Source organism: Loxodonta africana, chromosome 23 (genome assembly GCF_030014295.1).
Source record: "Loxodonta africana isolate mLoxAfr1 chromosome 23, mLoxAfr1.hap2, whole genome shotgun sequence".
Lineage (NCBI taxonomy): Eukaryota > Metazoa > Chordata > Mammalia > Proboscidea > Elephantidae > Loxodonta > Loxodonta africana.
Window position 1 is genome coordinate 61,066,649 of NC_087364.1, and position 21,209 is coordinate 61,087,857.

The 21,209-nt window shown below is 43.3% G+C and overlaps 1 protein-coding gene across 3 annotated transcripts in view; it reads right to left on the reverse strand.

Annotated features, from left to right (window-relative positions):
• Positions 1-397: 397 nt before the first annotated feature.
• SLC9A9 (solute carrier family 9 member A9) overlaps positions 398-21,209 on the reverse strand; it is a 663,200-nt gene continuing 642,388 nt past the window's right edge. Inside the window, exons 14-15 of one of the 3 annotated variants that reach the window (XM_064275567.1) lie at positions 5,205-5,310; positions 398-3,154 (exon numbers count right to left, since the gene is read on the reverse strand). In XM_064275567.1, coding sequence (XP_064131637.1) covers positions 2,927-3,154; positions 5,205-5,310 — 334 coding nt within the window. In that variant the 3' untranslated portion in view covers positions 398-2,926. Of the gene's footprint in view, positions 3,155-5,204; positions 5,311-10,474; positions 10,751-21,209 lie in introns of those variants that run through there. The other 2 variants (XM_064275566.1, XM_064275568.1) reach the window with 2 other exon arrangements.

Here is a 21,209-nt window from a genome sequence, read left to right on the forward strand (position 1 = left end):
GATACGGGCCACCAGTCTTCAGTGTTGTTCAGACATGTCTGAGTACCAGGGACACAACACAGAGGCTCTAGCTAGGACCTGGTAGTGAGAGAAATTGTGTATGTGCGTGTGTGCATGTGCGTGTGTGTGTGATACACACATGGCAAGAAGTTCCAGGAAGAATTGTAAGTTAATTAATTAATTAGAGTCCTGTTTAAAGCTCTCATAATGAGTGGAAATGTTAGTAGTTTGAAAATAAGCTCTTTTGCCTTTATTATTCATTAGAAACTGGCAGTAAAGAATAGGTTTAAATTTCACAGTCCTGATGCTGCTAATCAAACACAGGGCATTTCTTAAGAAAATAAATTATCATCCTTCACAACAGGACCATAAAGGGAATTTGGCTTTATGAATTGTTAACTGGTACAGTAGCCTGTGTCTGGGTCTGGGGCTGATTGAGAGAGAGGGAGGCTGATAATCATATCTCGAAACCGGAATATTCTTACACATTGGGCAGGGCACAGTTTCTTCAATCTCATAATAGCCTACTTGCCTGATGTCAACTGGGTCAAGGGGCCCATGCCAGCTTAAAAAGTGCCCCCCACTCCATTGTTTTGGTAGCAGTGTTCATGATATTTACCTGGAAAGAATTTTTTTTTTTTTTTCCTAAGCAAGGGGAGGGCTTTACCAGTGGGGCAAGAGGATATTTTTGCTATCTTCTCTGACCAAGTTACTGCTGGTTTTAGATTTGTACCTTTCTTTCCCACCCCATCCCAATTCCATCTACTATGCCGTATTTCTCTCCCTTCTCTCCACCCCTGGTCCCCTTGATGTTTGTCTTTGGGAGGGGTGGGGGGACTTCCTCTCTTTTCCTGGTATGTCTTTCTCCATATAAAAGGAAGGAAAGAAAACACCAAGTTCTCATCTCATCCTTTCACACGATAGGGGCAGAAATAACATGATCCCTTCTGTCTTTCTTTCCTTTTCCCTCTTCTATCTCCTCCCTTTATATATGAAGCTCTTCCGTGATTTCGGGTCACCTACAGTGTGAAAGGAGAAGGCTGTTCCACTCTGCTTGACTCAGGTGTCCCTTCTCTGGTGCATCCTCCCAGCCCAGTGCCACTCTCTTCACCCCTTTAATGACTTGGCTTGCCAGCCCTGTGGATGTTCCTGGGCCACAGGACCCTTGCATCTCCTTACATTCACTTCAGTGCCTGCTTCATTCAGCACTTTGAGTATGAGGGCTTAGAACTGCCAACTAGCAGCAACAGAGAAAATGTCTTTAGATAGACCATCAGCCAATGCAATTGTACTTTATAACAAAATTTTATTAGGAGTAAGTCAGATTAGAAAACGTCATGCTTCACCATCATTATTTACCCGGAATGACCAGAGTATACATAGCTGAGTACAAAAAACTTTGTGCCCCTGGAGTCCTTGGTTTGGAAAGTAAGAAGATCGATGCACGGAGTGGTATGCCTGACATCGCTGTGGTTACTGTTTAAGGCCTAGCAAGTGGTCAGCAAAGCTTTGGGCTGAGGAAGACGTCATTCCCTACCTCCCTCAAAAGCAGGCTCATCATAGCCTGGGCACCTAAGACTGGAGCCTACTTTTTGGAGTTTGATATTATAACATCTGTATTTCAAGAGAAGGCAGGCTTGAGGTATCTTTATGGCTTAAAAGGCACAGGTCATGCAGCTGAATGGAAAGCTGTTATGTTGGTCTCTCAAGTGCCAGCCGTGAGCCACGCCTGGTAAGGGGGTTCTGGCACCCGTCCCTGACCCCTCAGTGTGGCCCCCTCATCATGGGCTCTCTGTCTCTCCCCGGCTCTGCGTGCTCACGAGCTGTGAGCGCTGGGGCCACAGGGCAGGTGGCTGGTCGGGGCTTCCGGCTCAGTCTCCTGCCATGTGGAAAGCAGCCTGTGCTGCAGAACCTCATGACCCAGGACACAGAGGGGACCCACCTTCAAGCCTAGAAGGGACTCAAGTGCAAGCAAGGACAGGGAGGATCACTCTTCATGTACAGCGCGGTATGGCGAAAAGAAAGCCCCTCTCCCCGGAAGGGGTCCTACCAGCCAGAAAGCGGCACTGCATGTTGCACAGAACACCCAACCCCTTCCACAAACAGAAGCAGCGGCTTGTAAGGGATGCCAATAAGAACAGTGGGTCCCCCGACCCTAAGTGGGTCTTGTTAGGCATCAACAGTGGGTAATCGAGCCTTTATCTGCAAATAGTCCTAGGGTCATTTAGAGTAAGCGGTGATGGGGGCGTCTAGGCCTTAAAAACAAAACTTATCACTTAAAAATACTGGGCATGCCCTTAGGAGCAACATTTTACACTCAGAAGCTCTTTTTCTTATTTTTAAACTCTCCTTAATGAAAGGAATAAAGAGCCCTGGTGGTGCAATGATTAAGTGCTCAGGTCCAGGGTTCAGATCCATCAGTCACTCTGTGGGAGAAAGATGTGGCAGTCTGCTTCCCATAAATGTTATAGCCTCAGAAACCTTATGGGGGGGGGCAGTTCTACTCTGTCCTATAGGAATCGACTCAAGGGCAACGGGTTTTGCTTTGGTTAATGAAGGGAATAAAATTCATAATCTAGGTGAAGGGCGTGGGGAGCTGGGCACAGAGAAGAAACACCCTGTAGACACAAAAGCATCAGTTTCATCCTCATAACAACTGTACTCCAGAGCCTGTTCCCTCTCTGTTCCACCCAATTCATTAATAAAAATGACTGCTGTCAAAAGTTGCATAATATAGAGGGATGACCATAAATCCCCATTTCTCCAGGCTCCAGAGGATATATGTGACAAGGTTTTGATTCTCTCCAGTCTATGCTCTTCGGCGCTTCTCCAGCCTCTCCCTAACACTGCCTCATTAGCTTGGCTTGCGTTCCTCCCTCGGTGAGCCTTGCGTTACTTGTGATGACATCCATGCTGCTCAGGCCAATTAGTTCAGCTGGAATTGACCTGGGGTTTGCTCAAGTTTGAGTTGGTAGCCTCCCAGGCCGAGGTCCCCCTCGTAAATGTTTTCCTTGCTTGGAGGCTGGGGTGAAGCGTTCAGGTCCAGTCCCAGCTTTGTGGGAGGGGCGCCGGGTGAGGAGGCTTGCTCCTGGTAATTCATGGCTAGTTCGTCTTGATTGACAATGCATTCCACATCGTCCTCTTTAAAATGTTCCTGGATTATGGAGACAGACACAGAGAGAGAGAGAGAGAGAGAGAGAAAGAGAGAACGATCACTTCATGATGAAGACAGAAAGCAGTAACAGCGTCCTAAAAAAAAAAAAAGCGTCCTAGAGTGCAATAAAATAGGGTGTGCGTTTCATTTTTTTTAACTGCCCTAGTCTTGTCTTGGCCATAGCTTCCACCTAGGGCAGAAACCATCTTTTCCAACCTGTGGGCAGAGGGTAGCATGTCACTAAGTCAGCAGTAAGGATGTGAAACCTAACACAGTACTAAGGGATCTCTAAGGAACCCTGGTGACGCAACAATTAATTAAGCACTGGGCTGCTAACCGTAAGTTTGGAGGTTCAGACTCACCCAGCAGCTCCATGGGAGAAAGACGTGGAAATCTGCTCCTGTAAGGATGACAGCCTAGAAAACCCTATGGGACATTTCTGCTGTATCACAGTTGCCCCCAGTCCATCCGACTCGTGATGATCCTACGTGTGTCAGAGTAGAATTGTGCTCCATAGGGTTTTTCTTGGAAGTAGGTTGTCAGACCTTTCTTCTATGGTGCCTCTGGGTGGACTCCAGCCTCCAACCTTCTGGTTAGCAGCTGAGAACCATTTGCACCACCTGGGGGACCCCCTCCTTTGGTCAAGAGAAAAAAAAAACCCGTTGCCATGGAGTCGATTCTGACTCATAGCGACCCTATAGGACAGAGTAGAACTGCCCCATAGGGTTTCCAAGGAGGTCCTGGTGGATTTGAACTGCCAACCTTTTAGTTAGCAGCCATAGCTCTTAACCACTGTGCCACCAGGGTTTCCAAGAAGTAAAGTGGAATTCGATGACTATTTCTTCCATTGGCTGAGGAGTTGAGTGGAGTTAGGAGTTGGCAGAATTCTGTGACCTCAGAGCACCCAGTGACTCCGTGTTGGTTTTGTAACAGCCCTGCATATCATCATGAAACTCTCACAACACAGTTTCTGTTAACTTCTGTTTTAGAAGCGTGTCTTCACAGAATGTTTCTTGGGTTGGGTGTCACAAGGCTAAAGAGTGGATAATGGCTAAAACTAACTGGATCTGGCCAATCCGGTTTTCCTCAGACAAAGATTTCCTCGAAGCAAAAAATTAAGGTTTCAATTCTTCTTTCACTGGCTTTGGGAAAGCCACACACAAAGTTAAATGATCTTAGGCCACGGGTTTCCAACTTTGGCCTGTATCAGAGTCATCTAGCTGTCATTGCTGGGTGCTGTCGAGTCAATTCCGACTCATAGCGACCCCATGTGACACAGTAGAACTGCCCTGTAGGGTTTCCTAGACTGTAATTTTTACAGGAGCAGATCGCCAGGTCTCTTCTCCTGAGGAGCAGCTGGTGAGTTCCAACTGCTGCCATTTTGGTTAACGGTTGAGCGTTTAACCATTGAGCCACCAGGGCTCCTTTCTGAGTCACCTAAAGGGTTTGTTAGAAAACAGATGGCCCAGAGTTTCCGAGGTGGGGCCTGAGAGTGTGCATTTCTAGCAAGCTTCTCAGAGATGCTGAGGCTGCTGGTCTGGGGACCCACTTCGAGAATCACTGCCTTAGGCTGTTGTGCCCTGAATTCATCTAAGATCCACTGTGTTTATGCAAGGTGGTGGCCAGCTGGACAACATCTGAGGGCACTTCAAACTGGAAGATTCTGCTCGTCTCCAATCCCCTGACACTCCGATTTGCTGGTAATGATTCTAATTGCTTCTTTGTACTTTCTATTCCACTCCCTTGATCCATAAAGCACAGGCCTAATATTCAAAACCTCGACACACAGCAGTTTGCGGGGAGGCCACTTTACTTCTTTTACATTTTCTAAGTTCGTTTTATGGTTAGAAAATATTGGTCACAATAAAAAATTGCATTTGTAAAAGAAGAATAAGCCAACAGCAGCAAGAACTGAAAAGAGAAGAGAAAAATGCTTCTCGGAGCGGCCAATTTTAAAAAATGCTTCCTCTACTAGCTGAGAAAAAATAGCCTGAGGTTCCTAGGCTTATCAACGGTCACCGAGCCTGTCCCATGTGGGACGTTTACTCACCCCGTAGGCCTGTGGACTGGTGAGCAGCCTGGAAATTGGACTGCACCATTCTGGTAATGTGGTGGTCAGCGGAGGCCCAGAATGGGTTAAGATGGGTTTCAGGTATCTGCGAGGCCTGTTAAGGAATACTTGCCCAAAGGTAGTTAGGATTTAACCTGGTTAGTTTCTCACACAGCACAAACCTTTGCCTTCCTGTTTAAATCCCTTACTCCATCATTTAGGTAGCAATTCAGCACGCTGAAATTGCTCTTTAAAATCTTTGCTCACACACCTTTGCAGCCCCCCTGGTAGCCTTTAATCATGAAGAAACGCCGAATTGTCCGTGAAACGTCAGCAAGAGGTGTGTGCTCCTGGGCCCATCCCATCTCCCACTCAATGTCTTGTCTGTTTAGACAAGGCATTCTTTTAACACTTACCTTAAACAATAGCATAAAAGATTGTGTTTTCTTAAAACTGCGTACACCGATTAGGCCACCAGTAATTTTTGCAAAGATGCAAGAGGTACTTCATACGATGCTCAGTTATTTTAGAGTGGGGTAGTGCACACAGGTTGTTTTCCAAAATACTTTATTTTCACTGTTCAACACAGTCGCTTTCTACTTCATACATCAGTGCATCGCAATACAAAATTATGTAAATGAGCTGGTGCCAGTTTTTTTTTTCCATTGTCTAGCACCTGTCTTTCTCATCTTTTCATCCCAAAGTGCTCTAACAAGTTAAAAGAAAAACCTGCTCATCTAAAGCCATTATGTTCCCCTCCAATCTATGAGTAATGAAATCCCCAGTGGCTGCCTCGGGTTGTCTTATTTTTCATTTTTTTGCTCAAAGAAAAGCAGTGGAAGTATTTCACCATTCCATCAGAAACGACTTTAAAGCTTTCTATTATTTCCTCTGCTGGAGAATATTTCACCTCATCAACTTGCTGAAAAGCTCTAATAAATAGGGAAAGGGAAAAAAATGGAAAGCAGTTAACACTGGCTGGCTTGTGGAGATCTGCAGTCTCCCACCAGGCACTTAGGACACGAGAAGATCTTGGTGATGGCTCCCCTGGGACCTGTCTGTGGCTGGACGACAGCACTCTGTCATCCCCATAATGCCCTGGGTGTGTGGGCACACAGGGAAGAAGCAGCACAGAGGGGCTGGGATCTGCTTCACTCTGGTGACAGACAGCTCCCCACCACAGAAGTAGCAAACGGGGATGCTCATGAATACAGCTAGTCTTGATGTCAGGAGAGCCAACGAAAAGCTGCCTAAGACAGCCTGTAATTCCAACTGTGAAAGGAAAAATGAACTCCTTCTTTCAGACCGGCAGCTTTTGTGCCCAGTTCAGGACCAGGGAAGACATTAAAGTTCAGAGCCTGGCATTTGCTGCAATCCCTTGTAATTATACCTACAAATCTGAAAGGCCCTTGATGATCTCCCATTAATTTTCATTACCGATTGCTATTTCTTTCATTTTATGGACAAAGAAACTGGAGCCTAGAGATACAATGATTTAAATAATTCAAAGGCTCCCTTTGCTATTTGAATCCACCGCCATCATCCCTAGGGGAAAAGAATGATCGAGGCAGAAATAGGCATTGTGACCAGCTCGGTTCTGCAGGATAAAGCACACAGACCTCTTCTCAGGCGGGGCACGTGTTAGGGCTTATGGTATGCATAAACCAAAAAACCAAACCCAGTGCCGTTGAGTAGATTACGACTCATAGCGACCCTATAGGACAGAGTAGAACCGCCCCACAGAGTTTCCAAGGAGCGCCTGGTGGATGTGAACTGCCGACCCTTTGGTTTGCAGCCATAGCACTTAACCACTACACCACCAGGGTTTCCTATGGGCCAATACAAAATGCTTTTCTAGGGAGGTGAGGTGGACGAGGTATACGTACAATGGGAGTGTAAATCAAGGAAAATCCAACCAATTTTATTTCCAGATGGGAAAGTGATAGCAGGTAAGCAACATTTGTAGAGATGTCATGTGAGAAAAAGGAAGAAGTTTGTGGAGGCTCTCAGAGTTTGAGAGAGGCTTGAGCAATTTTCATTGTTTGAGGTTCTCAGTATACTAAAAAATACACATGCCAAATGCCAAAATAATGTTAAAAGTAAAGCACAAATTTAGAGTTGCATAGTGTCATGGCTTGAATTGCGTCCCCCCAAAATATCTGTCAACTTGGTTAGGTCATGATTCCCTTGTGTGATTGTATAATTGTCCACCATTTTGTGTGATTTTCCTAAATGTTGTAAATCCTATCACTATGATGTAATAAGATGGATTGGCAGCAATTATATTGATTAGGTCTACAAGATTAGGTGGTGTTTTAAGCCAATCTCTTTTGAGATATAAAAGAGAGAAGCGAGCAGAGAGACATGGGGACCTCATACCACCAAAAAGTAGTGCTGGGAACAGAGCATGTCCTTTGGACATAAGGTTCCTGTGCTGAGATGCTCCCAGATCAAGGGAAGACTGATGCATCACAAGGCCCTTCCTCCAGAGATGACAGAGATAGAAAGCCTTCCCCTGGAGCTGACACCCTGAATTTGGACTCATATCCTACTCGACTGTGAGAGAATAAACTTCTCTTTGTTAAAGCCATCTACTTATGATATTTCTGTTATAGCAGTACTAGATGACTAAGGCATATAGTGAACATTTTCTTCTTTTAATTCTGATGATGTACGTCTTTGACTCTGTGTATAATGTTATTTGAAAACTTTAAGGCTAAATTTGCAGCATTTTGTGAGTGTGAGTCCTGAACAAAACAGGCATTTGGCCCCATCTGAACGGGGTCTCAGATTTGACTCAGAAGACTTGGGCATGAATGCCAGCTCTTCTGCTTTACGGATTATATGATTTGTGGTCTAGTTATTTACCCTTCTAAGCCTCAAGTATTGTTGTAAATATTAACTGAAATAATATGTGTAGAAGTGGTTTGTAAACTTTTGTGTGATATTCAAATGCTGTCTCTATCATCTATCTATCTGTCTGTCTATCATCTATCTCTCTCTCTTTCTATCATCTGTCTATCTGTCTGTCTGTCTGTCTGTTTTTCTATCTACCTACCTGTCATTCATCCATCCCCATCCATCCACCCATCTATCTGTCTATCTATCTTTTCAGAGCAATGCTTTCTGGAGAAATTGGTATCTCCATCATTGTTCAAATAATGGTGGAAAAACAATACTGAGGTGAGACAATGATATTTTAGGCATTTGGTGTAGTGTCAGGACTTATACTGTATTTAACTCCACTGGACAGAGTAGAATTGCCCTATAGGATTTCTAAGGAGTGCCTGGCAGATTTGAACTGCTGACTTTTTGGTTAGCAGGTGTAACTCTTAACCACTACACCACCAGGGTTTCCATAAGCTATTTAGTAGGTGGAAAATCTAAGCTGCTCTTACATCAAAAACAGCTAATTGGGTTAAAGATTGTTGTATGAGAAGCTAGCATGAGGTGGTAGGGAGAATTGGTTGATATAAGACTCTTTGGGAAGTACATGAATCAGTTTTGTGTGTTCTGGTATCTCTGTAGCTGTGAGTTAAAGGAAGGGGGCATAACCCTGTGGCTGTGAATGGAATGGGCAAGGGAGGCACTGTCCATGGCCATTGTAAATGTCGGAGCAGAGTCTATGTTCTCCAACATCTTGGTCTGCCCAGTACTTGCCATACAGTATGTGTTCAATGGGCTTTTTTTTTTTAAATATTTTTACATGTTTAATTAATACATTTGAAAATAATCTTATTTTAGTGTCCATAATTAATTTCTACATTTCTACCTTTAATCACCTCACATAAGCAAACGTGCAAGCACTGGGGTGGCCAAGGCTGATGCTGGCTGAGTCATCCTGTCCACTTGGTTCTTTGGTGTCTCTGCTGTAGTGGCTGCTTTTTTTCAGAGGTTAACATGTGATGCTAAGATTCTCACACTCTCTGCTCACTTTCTTGTGTACATCCATCCACATATCTCTTCCCCACAAATCCTTATCCATGTTCTTCCAATCTTTGTCCTTCTGAGTGCTTAATCAACCAGCCATCTTATGAGGAATTGATGATGGGCTCACCTGACTTATGACTTAATGATCCTGATAGTCCAGCACATGATGGGAAGTTCAGGTGGGTATAAGAAAAATATAATGGGTGGGGGCACTTGTTGTTCAGTAGTAGAATTCTTACCTTCCATGTGGGAGACCCGGTTTGATTCCTGGACAATACACCTCAAGCACAGACATCACCCCTCTGTCAGTGGAAGCATGTGTGTTTCTACGATGCTGAACAGATTTCAATGGAACTTCGAGACTAAGACAGAAATCAATCATTGACAACCCTATGGATCATAGCGAATTGATTCCTTGTGCATGGGGTTGCTATGGGTCAGGAGCCAACTCAGTAGCAGCTAACAATAGCAACATGAGTAATGGAATAAGATTCTGAGTAACTGTTTTTTTTTTTTTTTTTGAGCTAGAGAAGAATGGAGAGGGCAGATTATAGCCGGTAAATAAGGCTTTCATGAGAATAAAAGAATGTAAGATGTAAAAACTAACCCAAAATGGCTCAAAGGCCTCAATGTTAAACGTAAAACTATGAAGTTCTTAGAAGAAAATATATGGACAAAACTATGGGACCTAATTAAAAAACAAAACAAAACAAACAAGCACAACTATAAATGCACGAAAAGCAGAGGACAAATTAGATAACAGGGATCTCATAAAAATTAAATACTTATGCTCATCAAAAGACTTTATCAGAAGTAAAACGACAAAAAGTCTTCAGAAATGACAAATCCAATAAGGGTCTAATCTTTAAGATATGTGGAAAACTTCAACAACTCAACAAAAAAAAGACAACCCAATTCAAAAATGGGCAAAGGACATGAACAGACACTTCACCAAAGAGGACACTCAAGTGGCCAACAAACACATGAAAAGATATTTATGATCATTAGCCATAAGACAATAAAAATCAAAACTACAATGAGATACCATTTGATAGAGGAAACCCTGGTGGTGTAGTAGCTAAGTGCTACGGCTGCTCACCAATGGGTCAGCAGTTCAAATCTGCCAGGTGCTCCTTGGAAACTCTATGGGGCAGTTCTACTCTGTCCTATGGGGTCGCTATGAGTCAGAATTGACTCGAAGGCAATGGGTTGTTTTTTGGGTTAAAATGATAGAAACAAAAATGAAAAAAAAAAAAAAAAACCCAGAAAACAAATGCTGGTGAAGATGTGGGAAGACTGGAACTCTAATCCACTGCTGGTGGGATTATAAAATGGTAAACCACTATGGAAAACAGTATGGTGCTTTCTCAAAAAACTAGAAATAAAACTACCTTATAATTCAGCAATCCTACTTCTAGGTATATACCTTAGAAATCTAATAGAAGAAACATGGACAGACACGTGCCCACCTATGTTCATTGCAGTACTATTCACAATAGCAAAAAGATGGAAACAACCTGAGAGCCCATCAATGGATGAATGGATAAACACAATGTGGTACATACTTACAATGCAGCCATAAAGAATATTGATGAGTTCTCGAAACATGGATGAATCTGGAGGACATTATGCTGAGGGAAATAATTAAATCACAAAAGGACAAATACTGTATGATTTAACTTTTATAAAAAGATACAAATAGGTAAACATACAGAAACCAAGTTTCGTTGGTGGTTATTAGGGATGGGAGGGGGGAGAGAGGGGGAATCATTGTCTAGATAGTAGACACGTGTTATTTTTGGTGATTAGATACGTGACGCCGAATGTGGGTAAAGTGTGCACAGCTCGACCAAGGTAAATGATGTCACTAAGAAGTACACAAGAATAACAGATGCTTTTAGTAAATGCTACAACATACAGTATTTTGCAACAGCAACCAAGAAATGTGTGTGGTTACATATGTAGGTATGTATGCATATATGTGTATAGGTAGGTATATGTGTATATATATGTGTGCATGCATAGGTATATCTATATGCATATGTATATACATGTATATTATATATCCATATATATAATAGGAGCCCTGGTGGCACAGTGGTTAAGCGTTCAGCTGCCAACCAAAAGGTCGGCAGTTGGAATCCACCAGGTGCTCCTTAGAAACCCTATGTGGCAGTTCTACTCTGTCCTGTAGGGTTTGCTATGAGTTGGAATTGATTCAATGGCAACGGGTTTGGTTTGGGTTTTATAAATATAATAAAGCACATGGGGACACAGTTTGGGTATGTCCTAGACATAACCAAAAACCTTGCAGGAGTGGTTTACTGGGTTCGAAGGCTTAGGACCATAGTCTCATGGGACAGCTCAGTCAATTGGCGTAATATAGTTTATAAAGTCCACAGACTTTATAAACGAATTTGGTGAGTAGTGTCTGGAGCCTTAAAAGCTTGCAAGTGGCCATCTAAGATGAAACTATTGGTCTCTACTCATCCAGAGCAAAAAAGAAAGAAGAAAACCAAAGGCTCAGAAAAGAAACTAGTCTACAGGATTAATATCCTACATAAACCATGTCCTCATCTACCCTGAGACCAGAAGAACTAGATGGTGCCTGGCTACCACTACCAACCATTTTGATCAGGGCCATAAATAGATGGATCCTAGTAGAATGGGAGAAAAATGTAGAACAGAACTCAAATTCTTAAAAATTCCAGACTTACTGGACCTGTTGAGACTAGGAGACTTCCTGAGACTATATCATCCTGAGATACCCTTTAAACTTTGAACAGAAACTACTCAGGAGATCACCTTTCAGCTAAGTAACAGATTGGCTCATAAAATAACAAATATCATCCCTTATAATCCTTAAAAAAAAAATCTATATGAGACCATATGGTCAACATTTACTATAAAGAAAGATAAGAAGGTAAGGGTTTAGGGAAATTAGATTACTAGAAACAAAATTAGAGTGGAAATAATGAGAATGTTGACACATCGTGAAAACTCAATGTCACTGAACAATTGGTTTAAAAACTGTTAAATGGGAACTGAATTTGCTGTGTGAACTTTCACTAAAAACACAATAAAATATTATTTAAAAAAAAAAGGGGGATGTGACTTGTAAGATGGAACTCCTGGGCTTAAGTTATAGGACAAAGGGGACTAGGAAAAGAGTGGTAATGCCATAAAATAAAGGTGGTTAAAAATAACCTTTTTTGTTTCATTTGCTCACTCATTCATTTGGTCCTTCATTTACTCACTTTTTTTTTTTTTTAATGTGCCCACCTAGTGAGTGACAGAGACCAGGCATTCACACTAGGAAATTGACAATTACACCACAGAATGGAAAGCTCCTTGTCTCCAGAGTATGATCTTCTTGAGGGCAGGGCTGTCCCCTTCACCTGGATACAGTACTTGGCCCATTTTGGGGGCTCAAGAAATAGTTGTTGAATTAATAAAGACAACAGGCTCAAAGAGGGGAAATAAATTGCTGAATGCAACCCAGCCAGTTAGCGGCAGAGCTGGGCCCCAGACCAGGGGCTCTTCCACCACACCAGGCCTCCTTCTGATACAGAGATTCTGAGGAACTGATGTGGAATTGGGGAATTAGTGGCTTTCTGAGTTCTCCATCGCTGAGTAAGCTCTGTAAAGTGGCTGAATCTCCAGGGTTACCTGAATTATTAAAAAGGAAGAAAGCTCTTCTGATGTAAACAAAACAAGACCTCAGCTGCAGATTTGGCAAAATGTGTTCGGTTCTCACCGGGGTCTAGTAAATGTTTGAGGAGGGAGAGTCCCCAGTGGGTATTTTTGGTATGGCTAGTTTTGCTTCTCAAATAAGCTAAAAATGCATCGAGAAGAAATGTTAAACTCTGAGGGGAAAAAACCCCCAAACAATGACCTTTCTCATCTTCAAAGGGCATAGTTTGGGAAGTGCAGTGTGATTCGGGAGATGTAAGTACAAGCTGGAACTCGGCTCAGCATTCAGCATGGGTGAAACAGAAAATACAATTAGGGAATGCAGTTCTCTTTTGGCCTGAGCTATTTTATCTGCAGGTTCAGAGCTAAAAAAAAAAAAAAAAAAAAAAAGGTAGCGCTTAATTGAATTAACATCCAAAATACCTCGGATTTGATTTCTCTCTCTCTTGTTTGTTAGTTTTTGTTTAGACTATTTAAAATCATCATGTTTTGTCCACTCTTAGTTGCTGTCATGGATTGAATTATGTCCCCCCAAAAATGTGTGTATCAGTTTGGCTGGGCCATGATTCCTGGTACTGTGTGATTGTCCACCATTTTGTCATCTGATGTGATTTTCCTATATGTTGTAAATCCTGCCTCTATGATGTTAATGAGGGAGGATGGGCAGCAGCTGTGTTATCGAACCAGGACTCAATCAATCTACAAGATTGGATTGTGTCTTGAGGCAATTTCTTTTGAGATGTAAAAGAGAGAAACAAGCAGAGAGACAGGAGAACTTCATACCACCAAGAAAGCAGTTCCTGGAACAAAGTGCATTCTTTGGACCCAGAGTCCCTGTGCAGAGAAGTTCCTAGTCTGGGGGAAGATTGATGAGAAGGCCTACAGAGAGAGTGCTGTGAAGAAATAAACTTCTCTTTGTTGAAGCCATCCACTTGTGCCATCTCTGTTATAGCAGCACTAGATGACTAAGACAGTTGCCAAAACCAATAGGTGCACAGCTTGCTCATTCCTGTGCCTCAGATGACGCTGTCCTGCCTAGAATGGTGAGCAGCAAGAACCCCAAGCAAAGGTCCAGCTCCACAAGGTCCAGTTTCAAGAGGAAAGAGCTCCATTGGCCCTCTCTCTGTCTCTCTTTAAAAGTCTTTGAGAGTCTTGTGGAGTTGTGTTCCACCTTGGTTTTCTCTAAACTTGCCTGATAATGAAGCTCATCTTGGACATTTGTTAAAAATACAGATTTATAAGTCACTTCCTGGAGATTCTGATTCAGCAAGCCTGGGAAGTGACCTGGACTCTGTATTCTTAACAAGTGCCCTTGGTGAGACAGATGATTAGACAAGTTTGGAATACAATGGTCTCTCTCCAGAGCATTGCTCTCCATATGAGATTCGAATCTCAAATAAGAAGACAAAATAACATGGTCTTTCTATGTCTATAAAGCTATTGTTTTTAGGGTAAGGAGAACTATACCAAAAAATCCAAAGCCCACTGCCGTCATGTTGATTCTGACTCAGGGACTGCACAGGATTTCCAAGCCTGTAAATCTCTATGGAAGCAGACTGCCACATTTTTCTCCTGTTGTACCACAGACCTTTCAGTTAGCAGTCAATCACTTTAACCACTGCGCCACTAGGGCTCCTTGAGGATAGGCCTAAAGTAAGCTCATTTGGCTCAGAAGCCAGACCTACCTAATGGCCTCTACCAATTGTCTGATCTAGTTCGTGGGATGGGTAAGATGCTCAGGCTCAAGAAAACGAAGATTTGATGATGTTACACCTGGGAGTGGATTAATGAAGAGCACATTTCGACTTAAGCAGGAAGAGTTTGTGCCCATCGGGAGCATTTGTATGTATTTGTATGTGTAGGCTTGACAAACGGTCTTGTTACAAGGATAAAACTCTTGTCAATGCACAGCTGTGTCAAGAAGGAAAGCACATTTATCTCTGTATAGGGTTTTCAGGAATACTTCTCACCCCCACATCTTTTCACTTATAAAGCATTTTCATACGTCTCATCTTATCTTTACAACCACAGGGTGGATATTGTATTTCCATTTTATAGATAAAAAATGTGTAAACAGATGGCATTTCAGTACTCTTTTAATCTATTCTTACCATTATTTCCAGGGTGCTTTTTAGCTTCCTGTGCCAGCTTGCCACTAGGGAAGGCAAGGATCAATGCCAGGTGTGGGGGCAGGGGGAGGGCAAGTACAACCTTGGAGTGGAAGCCAACCTTGCCCTTGAAGCCCAAATATCCCTGCAGCATAATCAGGTCCCATTTGCTATTGAGTTACTGAGTCCTCACACTGTTATTTCCACAGCATCCATGAATGAAGCTAGCAGAAGACACCCAAAATTTTACACACTCCACCACTCTTTGATTCCGATGTACAAGCCACACCCCTTATGCTTGTTTCCCAGGAAGTGCAGCCTAACAAATTGAGTCCGATCTCCTGCTTCCCTTTGGATATGTTAGTTTCTGCAGTTGAACATTCATCATCTTGCCTTCTTGGGTGAGTACATGATGAGCCATTCTGTTGAGCTGGTGTCTAGGATTCAGGTCAGAGGACAGACTTAGAACCCAATCGAAGAGCCTTCTTCTCTAAGCTGTTTAATCCCATCATCCTCTCTGGTTTGAGGGAGGAATTCCAACTCTCCACCAGGCGATTGAAGAGAACATGGCTGGGTGCGGGATCCTGCCTTTGCAGCAATCACTCTATTTGAAACAAAAGCTATCAAGATGGCACTTTCTTCTAGACTGTCCCTGAAGCTTTGATTTAAAAAAAAAAGGAAGACACCCTAGTTTACTCTTAATGAGATTCTTGTTGTCTTTCACACACACACACACACACACACACACACACAAACACACACACGAACACATGCTCCTTCCGGTTGATAATCCTAACCTGTGCCATCTTAACGGAAATCGCCCTAGACAGCAGCAGCAGAAGCAGAACGGAAGCAGTGATGCCCTGATGGACTTATTCCGAGAGCTCACAGGGGCTCTGCTGCGCCAGCCTCTTCAGTCCTCCTCACTAGGACCCTGTGATCACCCGTATTAGAGACGACGGTCTCCGCTCCCCGCTACCCCCACCCCAGTTCCAGGTATATTTTTGAAGTGGCCCAGGGAATGTTGTTGTCGTTAGTTGCTGTTGAGTTGACTCTGACTCATGGCGGCCTATGTACAACAGAAGAAACCATCGCCTGGTTCTGCTTTATCTTCACAATTGCCAGCTCGTGTTCAAGTACATTGTTATGGCTATTGTGCCAACCCATCTCCCTGAGGGTCTCCCGGACCCTTGTTGGCCTTCTACTTCACCAAACATGATGCCCTTCTCTGGTGAGTGATCCCTCCTGATGACAGCTAGCAAGGACAATGTTCAGTTGTGATCCACAGGGTTTTTATCGGCTAATTGTCAGAATTAGGTATCCAGGCATTTCTTCCTAGTCTGTATTAGTCTGGAAGCTTAGCTGAAACCTGTCTACCGTGGGTGACCCTCCTAGTATTTGAAATACCAGCGGTATAGCTTCCAGCATCATAACAACGTGCAAGTCACCACAGTATGACAAACTGGCAGACAGAAGGTGGTCCCAGGGAAACCAAACCAAACTGTTGTTGTTGAGTTGGATTCTGACTCATGGCGACCCCGTGTGTGTCAAAGTAGAACTGCACTCCATAGGGTTTTCAATGGTTGTAATCTTACAGAGTGGATTGCCAGGTCTTTTTTCTGTGGTGCTGCTAGGTGCGCTTGAATCACCAACCTTTCAGTTAGTAGCCTAGCACAAACCATTTGCAGCACCCAGTGACCTTGCCCAGGGAATACTTATTGGATGTTTAGGGGGCCTTCTATCCTGAGGCCCATCAGACACTACCTGATTGCTTTGTTCCTCCTGCTGCACAGATGCTAGTGCTATTGGTGACTTATCTTCACCCAGTTGTAATGTGGAGTCTGTGGAGATGCCTTGTCTCTGTGAATACGTGTCCATGCGTTTTTGGTTTTGTTATCTACTTGCTCTGCCTGTTTTTATGCAGGGATTTGGAGAGATTGAAAGACTATGCTGTTGACACCACTACCATCTCCCCAGAGTCCCCTAGGAACTGCACATTATTCGATTTTCTGCTTTTGGTGAACAGTAAGTGTCTAGCATGTTACTGAGGAATGGGGATCTGGTCTAGTTAGATTTTCAAATTGCACTTTTAGTGTGAGCTGCCTATGCTGGCTAGGAACTTTCCATAATTCAAACTGTGTAGCTTAGAATTATAAAAATGAACTTACTATACTACAGCCAGGATGCCAGGTGAGTCTGAAGAGATCTGGTGCCATGGTTCTTGACCTTTGTTGGCCATGGACTTGACTCACATCTCTGCAGAAATGCCCTTGTGGTTATCATTTGCAGACAATTTCACATGGCATTTCAGAGAGTTCCCAGATGGCCTTGATACCTACCCATGCTCCTCCAGAGGCGCAGAGTTAGGAAACTCTGGTCAGGTGTGATTAAGGATTGAGAATGAGGGCCAACTAAAACCCGATAAATGGTATGCTTGCTATCCAGTTTTTATTGGGAGTTGGTTTTTATCAGGTATAGTTAGAGGATCTACCTATCAAATGTTGAGATAATTCTAAGTATGAAGCTCCTCAGATCCTGACAAACAATTCAGGGACAGAGAAAGGTCAGTGGAGTTTGCTGGAAAGGTTGAAGGAAAGAAGACGGTTGTAGGATACGAAAGCAATTGGCTTAGGTAGGACAACTGGATACAAGATAAATAGGGGTACACCTTGGAGTCACGAGGCTGGAGGAAACCTGAAGCTTCACCTGATCTACAGCCTCAGATCTTAACGTAGGAATAAGTCTAAACCCAGGTTTTTCCAAATGTGGTCCCTTGACCATCTGCAGATTGTTAAAATATAGATTCTTGGTCCCTATACCTTTTAACCTGACCCCACCTGGGGGTGGGGTCTGGTAATCTGCATTTTAAAAATTCTCCTGAAAACCACTGGTCTAAATGATGTAGAGCAGAATGGTATCTGGTCTTAAGACTCTGGGTGTGGTGGTGTCACGTCTATGAGCTGCACAGTCTAACAATGACAATAATAATTTTAATAATATTACTCTTATTCCTCCTTTTCCTCCTGTTCATATTATTGTGGACACACAATGGGATCAATAGATTTCCAGGGATCTTTGCTGCCCACCAGATGTAGATGAAATCCATTTGGGTCAGAGAGAGTGTGACATCTGCCTCAAGTTATTTTGAGAGGAAATGATCCTGGAGAAAAATGTTGGTGCCACTCACATGGAGTTGACCTTGGCTTTTGGTGGCCCCTTCCTATTAGAAGATGTGTTACTTAGACCTAGACCCTCTCTGTTAGCTCTCGGTGATTTTGACACCAGGCCTTTATGGGTCACCTCCTTGGTGGAGAGCTGGAGAATGGGGCTCTGAGGAGTAACTCTGCTCCAGGGTTCCAAGTCTCCACTTTGGTTTGGGAGAAAATTTCCAGTCGATTCTAGACCCCACCCCGATACTGACTGGATGTGGTCTCATGAGATTTGGAGCCTCAGCCAGCTACCCCAGAGTTCACGTTTCAGGCAGAGATGGCCAGCAATGCCCAGGCCCTCTTGGGTTCATTCCAGTACCCAAGGGGACTGGGTCTTTCCCTTCAGCTCCCAGAATGGACTGTAAGCCTGAAAAAGAACCAGTCCCCTGGGCGTGGATGGGCAGGGATCCCAGGGGCATGCATACTTGTACCTCATCGTCTACCTCTGGAGAAATAGGAATGATCACTTCTGCACTGACAGCTCCAGTGTGGACTGCATAGATCAGGATTTTCAGAAGTTAAGCAGGAAACTACCTTCTGTATTTTCACAGAGAGGGAAAGGGGTGAGGGTCTGGCTTTTGTGACTGCCTCTCAATTTGTACCAAAGTCTCCAACTCTTTGTGCCTCAGATTTTCTCATTATTAAGGAGACATCCTAGGTCTGGTTAGGTAATTATTTGGAGATTGTAATTACCCTGCTACTTTTGAATAACCCCATGTCTTCTGTTTATCTTTTCATAGTGGTTAAGAAGACACTGGGGTTTGAATCCTAGCTCTGCTGCTTATTATCTGTGAGATCTTGAACATGTTTCCTAGGCTCTTTGAGCCTCATTTTAGTCATCTGTAAAATAGAAATAATTTACAGTAGTGACCTCATAGAGGAGAGGATTAAGGGAGATAAAAATAGGTACAATTTTTAGCACAGTTCTAGGCACATAATAAGCACTCAGTAACTGTTAGCTAATATTTTATTTTTTCACTGTGCCCCTTGAGGAGTTATAAGTATTAGAAATATATTTCAAATATCCCCAAGTCAATTTATTCTTGTCCACCCACCACATGGCTTTCAGAGTTCATAATATTTCTTCTGCTGGAGGCCTGAGAAAGATATTGCAAAGTTTCTCCCAGAAGGCTTCCTTCCAATTTTTGGAGCCCTGCATGGAGGAGCCAAGGGAGGCAGTGCCCATTGTTTCATGACTAATACTGCAGTTTCTCAGCAGGATTTCAACCAAGAACTTACATTATGAGGGTCCTCACAGGAATGATCTGTGTCTCCACAGAAATGAGGTGCGTACTCAGAGGTCAGTGTTTTCATACTGGATGTCAGGTTTTGGTGTTACCTTCCAGCAGTACTCTCTGTTTATCAGGTTTGTTTCTCAAGGTCCTGGTTGTCCTTGAGGCTGCCCTCCAACACTCCCAGGGTCTACGGGCACCTTCTCTTCATGACTACTTACCAAACACCTCAGTAGAATGCATGGCCTGAGGCTCTGAGGAAAACAAACAAGAACATAGGCACATGCACACGATAGCCCGCAATTCACACAACCTACTGAGTTTGTTATGGGAATCAAGGTATGTGGCAGTGGGTTCAGGAGGCATTAGAAAATATGTTTTCTTTGACTGAACAGACACAGAGGCTAGCCCTTTGTTGTTTCAGGGTCATATGTCACGAATAATGTTCTCTCCAGGAACATTTTTCTCTCAGATGTAGCCACTTTCAAACTTTTTTTTCTGTTTCAGTTTTTTAAATGCTGACCCTGAGTTACCGAAATGATTCCATGACCCATTATGGGAAGCCACCTACAGTTTTCAAATCATTTCTCCAATAACCCAACCAACCAACCCATTGCCATAGAGTCAATTCTGAATCATAGTCACCCTATAGGACAGAGTAGAACTGCCCCATATGGTTTCCAAGGAGCGCCTGGCAGATTCGAACTGTGACCTTTTGGTTAGCAGCCGTAGCACTTAGCAACTATGCCACCAGGGTTTCCCATTTCTCCAAAGCATCTGCCAAATCTATAGCTTTCTGGGACTGTCAACTAGAGAGGAATAAGTGATTGTGTAACTAGGAACCCAGAGAGTCAGGGTGCAATTGCTTTGGTCGGGGAAGCACCAGGGACAAGTTCCAAAACTGACTGACTAGTGGATTTATTCTTTCTGTAGGAGTTTGCCTCTTAAATGTCTATGGATTTGGATTCAGGCCTCATGTATCTTGAGCTTTCTCAATAGGCCTACGGGCATTGAGAACCCAGATTACAAAGTGTACCCTGTGCATTATTAAAAGAACTGCACTGTGATGTACTATAAAGTGGTACAATCAGGAGGCCTATAGTATGGAAATTCCTCCGCTCAGAATACTTGAACTTCACTGCTCTGCATTGATCTGGCCCCACTTCTCTTTCCATCCTTATTCCCCTACTCTTTCATAAGCCTTAGTTTCAGACTAATGGAATCAAGCACTGAGTTGTGTTTGTTTCACTGTCTGCTTGGGCCTTTCTTTGCCTGTGCTGTTCCCTCTACTCGAACAGCTTTTTCCTTCGCCTTGACACTTGGAAATCTTAAATCTATTCAGGGACAGCTTAACTGTCATTGCCTTTGAAATCCCATTGATCTTTCATTAACCTCTCTCCTGGGTCTTGCCACTCTCTACCTTACATTATCATTATGAAAATGCATTTCTTTTCTGCATATCCCATCTTCAACTAGAGCTATTTCTCTCTGAGCATTTCGATCTTGGAGTTCCATATCAAAATCCATCCAAATGAAAGGGTTACTACGCAGCAGCAGCAACAACAGCAACAACACATGCCCAGAAGTTAGAAAATCCGCTGATCTAACAAAGAAAGATTGATTTACTGAGGCTGACATGTAAAGCAATTTTAGGCTACTCACAGTTACCCATGTCCCCCAAATACTTTACAGACTTTGTGTCTTTGCCCACTCTGTTTACACAACTTGGAATGTCCTTCTTCCCTTTTTTTTTCTGGGAAGGTCTATTTATTCTCTAAAGCCTGTGGCATAAATTGCTATTTGGGCACCCAATATCTAGTCTCCCTTTCTTCC